Raw genomic sequence first — 10,360 nt, 5'->3', positions numbered from 1 at the left:
TCTCCCTGAAGGCCGGGCGTTACCGTGTCCATACGCGCCCGCGTTGGCCGGACGCAGCCGTCCCGGCCAAGCAGGAGAGGCCACGGGGGATCTCGGGGGCTCTTTGGGGGTGCCCGGCCCCGTGGCCACCGGCCCCTGGCCACGCGTGTCCGTGTGTTCTGCACGCACAAAAGGTGCTGCCAGCGACACCTCCTCCTGCTGCATCACCCCGAAGCCGTGACAATCTGCAGGGGCCAACGCCAACCAGGATTCAGCTGAGCCCATCGTGCTGGATTTTAATCTGAGCCGTTATTTTATAATAAAAGCCACACGTACCTCAGTTAGAATGAGACTGCTTCGTGAAAAAATACTTGTTTTCACTCACGGTTCATTTTCCGTCTAAACAATACATTTCCCAGGTAGAAAAATAAGTGTCTGGGGGCAGATGAGAGGGAGGGCAGAGGTGGGGGCAGAGCTCGGCCCCGCGTGGGGCTGGTCCCACGCTCAGCTTCACCCCATCAGAACAGTGGATCTGCCCGCACGTCCCCCCAGAATCATCACCTGGCTACACCGCAGCCCTTTCAGACTGGGTGCCCGCCCCGACGGCTCATTTTCATGCTGTTTTATGTAACAAAACCCAAGGTATTACAACTCTAGCACTCAGATTTCATGACTAAAGCCAAACATCACCGGAACGTTAGAAAAGAACACTTCGGTGTTTGTGAGACAGCAAAGCGAAACAAAATACTGTCAGGCCTCCTTGTTGTTTTAGCAATAAACTGCCCTGAAACGCGGGAATACCCGAGGCCCTGCCACTGGCAGCCGCGTGTGAGCTCTGAGCAAACCATCCGCAACACGTTCTTCAACTCCATCCGAAAAAAAAGCCCCGACCCGTCTGAGAGAAAGGCAGTTCTCTGAAACATGTGTGGGCTCACGCTGCTGCTCATTTTTCACTAATTCGATAATTGAAACTACAGCTTAGCTCTCAGACAGAAAAAATAAACATTTGCGTAGGTTTTGCCTGGTCTTTCCATAAACGATCCAGTTTTACAGTGCTAAAATACAGCGCTCAGAATTTAAGATGTGTGCTGAGATTGGGGCTGACTTCTAAACTGTAGAAAGTGATTTTATGGAAAGAGTTTAACTCTGCTTTAACGAAACTAGTTAAAGAACTTTGAAACGCTAAAGACAGTTACATTTTAATATTTGTGAGATAGTAACTGCGGGTAGAACACCCTCTATGCATTAGTAGGACAGATTTTTCTTCATCAACAAAGTATAAAGATCAAAATACACGAATCCTGTAAAATATAGTGGGCACAGCCATAGACATACACACCCAGAAAATTCATTAACGTTTAATAATTTTTAAAAGAAACATGCAAATACCCGGAAAACGAAATGCTTGCAAGATGCCTTTTCAGGGAATAAATTTTTTAAAATAATAAAAAAAAAAAGAAAACGACCAGCTTCTTCAAATTTATGTGACAGTCTAATCACAAAATCGCTTCTGAAATAACGCGCCTTAACCCCCGCGACAATCAGTCAGAACTGAAGCCTTGGCCCTGTAAACTGACGGAAACCGTTCTGCAGACTTTCCTTCTGCTTGCCCGCTGTGACCCGCGTCTCACACACCCGGCAGCAAACTCCAGGCTGCGGGAAGAGCCGCTGCAGCCGCTGCAGAGGGAGGAGAGGGCGGGAGAGCTCCGCCAGCAGCAGCGCAAACACCAGCCCCAGGGCCAGCAGACCGCAAAGGCCCCACAGATCCCATCCCAGACGAGGGTATCTGAATGCAGAAAGTCTGACCTGGACCAGGGGCTTCCCAGTCGTGGTGTTTTCAGCGGGGACGAACCGACGATGTTTCTTCCTTGGTGGGAACGGTGGCGTCAAAGTTTTTATGTGGCTGGTCAGAATCGCGTGGGTGTACACCCCACTTTTTGTTTAAAACACAAAGCCACCTGTTTCTTAAGTGGCATTACACCACATCTCCGATCCTCAGCTTTTTTCAATACATTTCTCAGTGCTGATCCTGAGAACCCTCCCCTTGATATCTTCCAGAGCCCGTGTATTTTACTCCAGAGCCTTGACAACCATTGGAGGCTGGAAGAGCAAGCACACTGGAATCCGCATCCCCTTGGCAGGTTTCTGCATGGATCTGTGGTAACAGCTAATTTTCCAGGACAGGGGTTTTGATTTGCATCATTTGCATCGGTACCATAACAAGATTCAGTGGTGGCTCCTGCGTTTGTGCCTCGAGGTTTTTACCATCGTCCCTGAAGCTCAGAGCAGCTCTGCAGCGAAGCTGGGCTGCCGAGCTGGCAGGGAAGGAGCGCCCACACTCCGCTGTGTCCAAGGGAAAAAGAAAAGAGGTTCTTTGAACTAATGGCACTAATCTCTCAGAAAATGTAGTTAAGGCTTTACACCAGCTTTTAGAAGGGCGATGCACACAGCCTTGCTCCTGCAGCCTCTCCTCTCGCCAGCCCGCCCCCAGGCACGCCAAGAGCAGTTTGTGATGCAGTTACTGCGGGGCCACACAAACCCCCTCCTCGTCTCCAGGGGTTTCTTTGCATCCCTCCGAATCCCCTCGCTGACGCTCTCCCACCCTGTTCCCTCTCCTCAGACCTGGGGCTGCGGCTCCTTGTTACGGCGGGGCTGGAGGGGCCCCAGCCCGGCCCCTCTCCAGCGGTGCAGGTGGGACCACCGAGCCTACGACTGCTTAAACAGGGCCTCGGCGCGTCTTTACAGCCTCTCCCTCTGTTTGTACCTTTCCAGGCTTTAGCAGCGCTTCTTTATTTTCTCGGGGGCCATAGGACTTGTCCTTAAAAGCCAACTTGGTGCCTCGTCCATCCCGAGAGCCGACAAGGTCTCTCCTGGCCTCGGCGATGGTCGGGAGGAGCTGGGCAGCGCCCTGGCCCCCCGCAGCCCCCAGCCCCGCAGGACCACCCGACGTGGGGTGGGTGGCGATGCCCCGGGGGGCACGGTGGCCCTTCGCCCTCCCCAGCGATGCTGCCGGCAGGAGGTATCGTCCTCCGGCCGCCCCGGGGTCACCGCCAGATTTTGCTTGGCTGTCCTTAGCTTTTTTATTTTTATCTTCTACAGCTTGTAAAAATGCTTTTAAGAGATTGGACACGATTCTTCCTTTCCCCAACTGGCTCCGCTTCTCCATTTACAACAAATGATCACTTTTTGCCTTTTGTCCCCCAAAAGGTTGTAATTAACGGGTTATTTTACCCCCTCTGGGATGGGTACGATTCCACCGCCGCGTTGCCCGGGAACGGCGCCCACGGGAAGGTGCTTCAGGACTGTCGCCGCAGGACCAGCAAGGGGAGCTCGAGCCTTGTTTATGGTCGGTCCTACACGAACGATGTCCCTGCGGGTCTCCTCCCGCCCTGCCGCGGCCCGCGCGGTGGTACACACTGGGTGCACCCACCCTGCCGGCGGCGGCGGGGGGGCGGTTGTTGCGCGATGAGGGGCGGAGGAGAGGGGGGAGCAAAGCCCCGCTCGGTGCGGAGGAAGCGCGGAGCAGCCGCGTTTCTCCGGGGGGCGGGAGAGGAGGGAGCGGGCAGAGCCGCCAGCCCGGGCCGGGGAGGGGAGGGCCGGGGCCGCCCCGCCCGGCCGGGCGCTCGCCCAGAGGCGGCGGTGACGGGCGCTGCTGCCCGCGGGCCGGCGGCCCCGGCCCGTCCCGGCCCGCCCCGCCCGCGGGGGCCGGCGCAGCTCCAAGCGCAGAAACTGCGGTGGCGGCGGCTGGTGGGGCCGCCCCGCGGGGCTCCGCTCGGGGCGGGGGGAGCCGCGGCTCCGGCTTAAATCCCGGCCGAGCCCCGGGGCCGCGCCGGCGGAGCGGGGCGGCCGCCCGTCCCCTCCCTCCCTCCTTGCCCTCCCTTTCTCTCCCCTGCGCGCAGGCAGCTGCCCGCGGCGGCCGCTCCTGCCCGCTCCAACTTTTCCTGCCTGTTGCGCGGCGCGTCCCGCCCCGGCGGGGATGGGCTCGGCGGGGCAGCGCCGCGGGTAGCGGCCCGGCGGGGCGGGGGGGCCGGCCGCGGTTCTCCGCCCCCCGCCGCCGTGGCGGCCCGGCGCTCGGCGGGCATGGAGGTGCAGCTGGGGGTCGGGCGCGTCTACCCGCGGGCGGGGGGCAGGACCTTCCGCGGCGCCTTCCAGACCTTTTTCCAGAGCGTTTGCGAGGCGATCCAGGCGCCGCGGGAGGAGCCGGGCGCCAGCCTGCTGCCGCCCCGCCCGCCGAGCCCCCGGCCCCCGCCGGCCCCGGAGCCCCCCGGCCCCGGGAAGGGGCCGCCGGCCATGGGCTCGCCCTTCCCCGGCGAGCTGCGGGAGCTGCTGGGCGAGGCGGGCGCGCTGCCGCCGCTGCCCGACGCCGAGCCGGCGCCCCGGGAGGACCCGCTGGGCGAGAGCGCCGAGCAGCTCCGCCGGGCCGTGTCCGCCTCCATGGGCCTGGCGCTGGAGGCGCCGGAGGCTCCGGCCGAGCCGCCGCCGCCGCCCCGGGAGGACTGTATGTTCGCGCTGCCCGCCGCGGGCCCGCCGGAGCCGCCCGCCGCCTTCGCGGCCGTCGAGGCTCCCGCCGTCGGGCCGGGGCTCTGCCGCGGCTTCGCCCTGGGGCCGCCGCCCGCCCGCGTCAAGCTGGAGGGGCCGGGGGGGCCGGCGGCGGGCGGCGGCTGGGGGGTTCCGTGCCGCTACGGCGTCGAGCTGGCCCCGCCGGGGCCCCCCCCGCCGCCCTGGGCCGCTTTCCTCGCCGAGGAGGGGCCGCTCTTCGCGCCCCCCGTCGAGCCGCCCCCCGGCCCGCCGGGATGCGGCCGCGGTCCGGCCGCCGACGCCGCCGAGTTCCCCGCCGACGGCTGGTACCCGGGGGGCCGGGCGCCCTTCGCCGCCCCCGCCGCCGCCGTCAAGAGCGAGCTGGGGCCCTGGGCCGAGGGCTACGCCGGCGCCTATGGCGATCTCCGGTGAGTACCCGCGCCCCGACCGCGCCCCACATCCCGCAGCCCTCCGGCACGGGCACCCCGCACCCCTCATCCCGCACCCGCATCCCTCCAGCATCCCGCACCCCGTGTCCCTCACCCTGCACCCCACATCTCCCCAGCACCCCACATCCCGCCAGAACAGGCACCCTGCACCTCACCAGCACCCCGCTGCCACCCCGGCAAATGCAGCAGGTCCAGCCCGTCTCTGTCCTGGCTGCCCCTGGCTTGATTCACCTTTTCCCTTTCACCGACATGGTGTCACTGGGGACTTAGTAGGCAAGATCGTGCCAGAAATTCAGCGCTAATCTCCCGGTATTCCCCGCCGTCCCCTTAAGGTCGATTGCCTTTATCTCCCTTCATCCTGCATCCGTTACCCCCTTCCCTCAGCCGCTGTAAGTGCGCGGGAATCAGGACGTTGCGCCTGAAGCACGGACCCGTCTCAGGGTCGAGATAAAATTGTGCCTGTGCCTTGTTCCGCCGTCAGCCAGACGGATGGGGAATGGGCTGGGCAGAGCGAGCTGGAACTGCTCGATGTATGGGCAGAGAAATGCTGCGTGTGCTCGGAAGCTCTGCTTAAATACAGGCAGAAAACGTGCTCTGAAGTGGAGACAGGAGAGTGTTTAGGAATACAGCAGAGGTGGAAAGGTTTTTTTGAGAAGGATTCAATCAAAAATAATTTTTCTGTTGGATTAACCTCAGAAAAGGAGATTAACTGTCCCTGTAGAGCAGGTAGACACCACCTGAAGCTCAGGCGGGCGAGCTGTGTCATCAGCTCTCAGCATGGCAAAACGTGTTTCTGCGTGAGAGTCGCCGCAGCGGAGGGAAACGGCGGCGAGAACGTGTCTGCAAAAGGGTTTGTGTCTGTGCTGGCTCGGGGGTGGCCCCAGCCGCTGGCTTAGTGTGGCCTCAGCTGGGTTTGCATCGGTGGAGTTTCACATCCCCACGCTCACCCCGTGGTACCGCGTCTGCTGGGAGCAGAGATGGAAATAAGTAATTAGATTTTCCCTTTAAATTAGCACAGGGCAGCATCTGTGCCCCTGCGCTTGTTTCCTTGCTTTGAAATGCTCACAGGTTTATTGGGGCAGCGTACTAGTTATCATCCACCTGATAATTTACTTGAGGGCTTGGCAAAGAAAAAAAAGGGATAAAAGCAAGGCCGGGTCCGAGTGAGTCCAGCTGCGAGCGCTGTGCCGGCGGCAGGAGCTGGGCGCTCGCCGCCCGCTTCCTCTGGAGCCTGGGTGATTCTTGGCCGGACTCGGAGGGAGGGGGGCTGAATGAAGCTGGAAACGTTCAACTGCCCAAACGTGGCCAGTGGACGATGCGGGTTTTTGAGGGCGGAAGGCTCGGCCTTGCGGGGGCTCGTGCTGCTCAGGCTGGGCCGGCAGACAGCCCTGCACAGGCGGGGCACGCTGCCCTAGGGAGGGCAGGTTTGGGGGGACGGGGGGCAGGCAATGCGTGCCTGAATCCTGCCTGGGAGATGAATAACATCTCCCTTGTAATCCCGTGAGAAGGGCGGTATCCTCTTCCTCGCACATGTCCCTGTCCCCACTCCCCGCGGGGTCGGGGGGTACCACAGAGCCTTTAAAATACCCTCGTCTTGTCCGTGGAGCTCCGGCGCCCGTACGGCGTTCCCCGACGGCGGCGGGGGCGGACGGACGGTGGTCGAACCCGCTCTGGGTTCGGATCCAGTTTCACAATGCTGTGAGGAAAGCGGAGCGTTCCTGGTCTTGCTAAAGCCGCGGGGGTTAATGGCTGCCAGGGTTAGATCCCGTCCCAGCAGAGCCTCCCTCACCTGTCGCTGCGGTGGCTGTTTGTGTTCCCCGCACGGTGCCGCCCATGGCAGCGGGTCGGGTACCAGCTCCCCGGGTGGCGAGGAGAGAGGGTCGTGGGTTTGTAGTAAAGTTCCCTCGCCAGGGATGCTCTGCTGGGACCCCTGCGAGCTACTAGTGCTAGGCTTAAGTAGCACAGAAAGCTTCACCCTCCCGGGCTCAGCCTCTCCCCGGGCCGCGGTGCTGGCAGCGGCCCCGTCTCCTCTGCAGGGCAAGGAGGGTTTGGAGTGTGTTGCTCCTGGTTCTCCCCCTTTTTGTAACGGTCCCACTGTGTGCTCGTGGGATTGCATCTCTCCCCTCTGAGGGGAATCTCCTCAAAACCCCGGCTCTGTGCTGGCACAGTCCGGGTCAGGTATAGGGGGGCATTTTTTAAGTCAGCGACATCCCCCCCATATATGACACTAATGCAGGAACAGTTTCTTCATATTTGGGGGGGTAGTACAGATCCGTAACGGCTTTGGGTGTGCAGAGGGGGTTTGTCTGGGTTCAGAGGCACCGAAAGGTTGCAGGGGAAGCGAAGTAGGCATTAGCACAATTTGATTTAATATAAAGCTTTTGATGTGGTGTACCTGATTGTGCCAGTAATGCTCACGTATAATTAGCAAGGTAATCCTGGCTTTTGCTACACTGTGGGCTTGTAGCTGTTTACCTTTGTGCTCTGGTTATTGCATAATTACTACCAGCAGTCTTTGAGGTGTCTTAAGACAAGAACCTGTCTTAAGAGTGAGACACAGCACTGACAGGATAAATCCAAGGTTATGGCACCAAACTGACTTGTCAGATCAAACCCCAGCGGCGGGGAAGGGGTGTAGGCCCACGTGGTTCAGGCTGAAATGGAATCAAGGCAGGAGTTATTACTGAGGCGATGGGAACAAAGGTGATAAGTGAATTTAAGGGGTAGTTGTCTCAGAAGAATCTAGCTGTCTGTGCGCTTTTTAAAGTGGTGTTTGCTATAACTACTGTTGCCTGTCTGGTATCCCTGTGTTTGCTGCTCACACCTACCCATGGATTCCTTTCTCCGCCTGGGTGTAATCAGCCTGGCAAGTGCCCCGTGTTTATCCATCACCTGCCATGACGGCTGAATAATCTTTTTTGTGGCCAGCTAAGTAATTGTGATACCGCTTGCAGATAACGCCGGTAATAATTTCTACCCATTGAAGGAGATAAGATTGTGATAAGGAGATCAAGGGCGGGTGATTCCACTGACAGATGAGAGGAGGCCGTTCTCCCGGCTGCTCTGGCTCACGGCCCGTGGCCGTCGTCTGCCCGTGTCCCCTTCCCCGGGAGGGGCCTGGGGCACCCTCGGCTCTTCACAGCGGGGCTCAGAAGCCCTTGGGAAGGGGGTGACCCTCCTGCCTGCCGTCGTCTCGGTGACCTTTCTGCTCAGGTGAATGGCGGCATTACGTGGGTATTTCTTTAGAAGACCAGCCTGTCCCTCTGGCCAGCTGCAGGACACGTACTCGTGGGCCACAGTGCCTGGTGGGGTCTGTGGACGGTGAACCTCGCGTGGCCGGGGCAGTCACTGGTGTGCTGAAGCTGCTTGACGGCTACTGGTAGGAGGAGAAGAGAAATCATTTCAAAAAATTCTTCCTGCTCACCTGCTGATTCTCGTCCCTACTCCTGGGCACGAGAAGGCTGTTTTAAACACAGACTAAAGCGCCAGTCCTGCGCCAGGGCTGGGCCTGGTTTAGAGAGCTCAGGGCTCCTTCGGGTGGGAGTTGGCACACTGCCAGGTTGGCAGTGCTCGGGTTAAGGCTGGGAAACGAGTGATGCACCAAGGCGGGACACCTGGAGTAGCCGGGGTGTTAAAGTTCAGCCCAAGCCTTACTCCTGCAGAAGAGCAGCGGGTGCAGGAGCTCCTGGAGAGCCGGCAGAGATGGGGCAGTGCCAGCCGCCCCGCGGCTCTGCTGGGGCACAGCAGTTCGCCTCCTTTTTCTTGCTCCCGAGAGCTGCTGCCTGAAGAACCGTGACATGCGATCCAAAGCTCTTTTAGTTTCTTCCATGCTTAGCCAGCTGAGCTGTTTTCATTTTGTTTTGAGGGTGCTGATTTATATAGCCTTTCCCATGAGTGAGTTTTCTTTTAAATTGATAGACGAGATGATCGCGGGGGTCGGAGGGCTGGCGCCGGGTGTCGCTGCGCCGCCTCAGCAGCCCGGGTGCCGATGCTGTGACATGCGGAGGGACGGGCTCTTTTCTCCTGAAGATGCCCAGAACTGCCCAGAAAACACTCGTGGTCCTTGTGCCAACAGCTGGCTGAGCCCGTGGGCATTGACAAGCGCTGGTACTCTCAGTCCTCAGCCAGGTTGGTGCTTGCTGGGGCAGCGGCCCCAGCAGTGAAGGCTCTGTCCCAGGGGCTGGCACAGCCCTTTCCTTTGCCATTACATTGGGATTTAGGGCTGTGGCAACGAAAGAAGGAAAAATAACCATTTCCAACTTGTTCCTTCCACTCAACGGATTTTGGTTCTGGGGTTTCTTAGTATTTCCACAGCATATATCAAGTATCATAAAATGGTTTCCTCCTTTTCCCCTCCCTCTCGATCTGTCCCTCCCTCTCTTCCCTCTCGTGCTGACTCTCCCACTCTCCAGCTCTCCCTTTACCCTTGGGAAGGGGAGATGTCGCCCTGCTCAGGGACGGGATGTGGAGGACATACACGTTTGGTGTGTTTAGGAGGGACCTGCCCATCCGTTCTTACAACACAAACCCATCTCTTTGCCTTTTCACCCACTCATGAAACTGCTCACGGGCAGCTTTGCCCCGTCCTCTTCTGTGCTTTCCCATCCTCTTCTCCCCATGTCCTGAATTTTTGAGCTCTTGCACCCTCTGGAAACTGGTTCTAAAGTCTCATGCTTGATATCAACAGTGATTATGTTTTTTTCCTCCCCCTGGTTTCCCTTAAGTGCTGGTTGCAGTGACAGGATGAGCTGCATGTGACGCTTGGCATAGAAGACGGTGGCTGAGAATTCAGAAAATTTCACCAAAGAAATAATGCACGAGAAGCTTTAAGAGCAGTGGTGGGTTTGAGTTATACAGGCATTTTGTGTGCTCTGTCCTGTATTATCGAGGACTTCAGGGCAGGAAGCTGTGAGGGATTTGCCCACGACAGCTATTCTCCTACTTGGACAGCTTTTATGTTTTTTCTGCTCTTTACAGTGTTCACTGGTATTTTCCTCTTACGCAGATGATCGCTGTGCTTTGTCTTCTTGCAGCCAGTCTATAGATAACCCATTGATTTTCCTGTTTGGAGAACTTCACTCCAGCCAAAGAGAGCTAGTTAAAAAGTAGCAGTGATTTGGTATTTTTTCTGAGGCCAAAAGAGCACTGTATTTCAATAAACCCTCTGTGAGAGAGAGAGAAGGCATGTTCTACAGCCCATCTAGGAACCTGGGGCTTTGCAAATTGCCATATCTGAAGGAAAACCATGCTGGTGCCCAGCTGCACCTTTCCACCCCCGTTTCCTTCGCAGGTGGCTGCAGGTCGGGCATCGGCCCCGGGTCAGCGTCATCACGGCCGATGCTGGTCCCCACGGTGGTGATTCCTGAAAGTCTCTGGCTCTGGCCCCTCGCTTCAGACTGAGGAAGGTGTGGGAC

General features: G+C 58.7%; 1 protein-coding gene across 1 annotated transcript in view; it reads left to right on the top strand.

The window, feature by feature from the left end:
• The first annotated feature begins 4,009 nt into the window (after window positions 1-4,009).
• Window positions 4,010-10,360, top strand: part of AR (androgen receptor) — a 49,343-nt gene continuing 42,992 nt past the window's right edge. The window contains exon 1 of the mRNA XM_074915223.1: window positions 4,010-4,925. Within this exon, the coding sequence (XP_074771324.1) occupies window positions 4,060-4,925 (866 nt within the window). The 5' untranslated portion in view covers window positions 4,010-4,059. The remainder of the gene's footprint in view (window positions 4,926-10,360) is intronic.

The sequence above is a fragment of the Athene noctua genome, chromosome 11 (assembly GCF_965140245.1).
Source record: "Athene noctua chromosome 11, bAthNoc1.hap1.1, whole genome shotgun sequence".
Lineage (NCBI taxonomy): Eukaryota > Metazoa > Chordata > Aves > Strigiformes > Strigidae > Athene > Athene noctua.
Note: the sequence above shows the minus strand (reverse complement) of the source record. Positions and strands in the feature narration are given on the sequence as shown.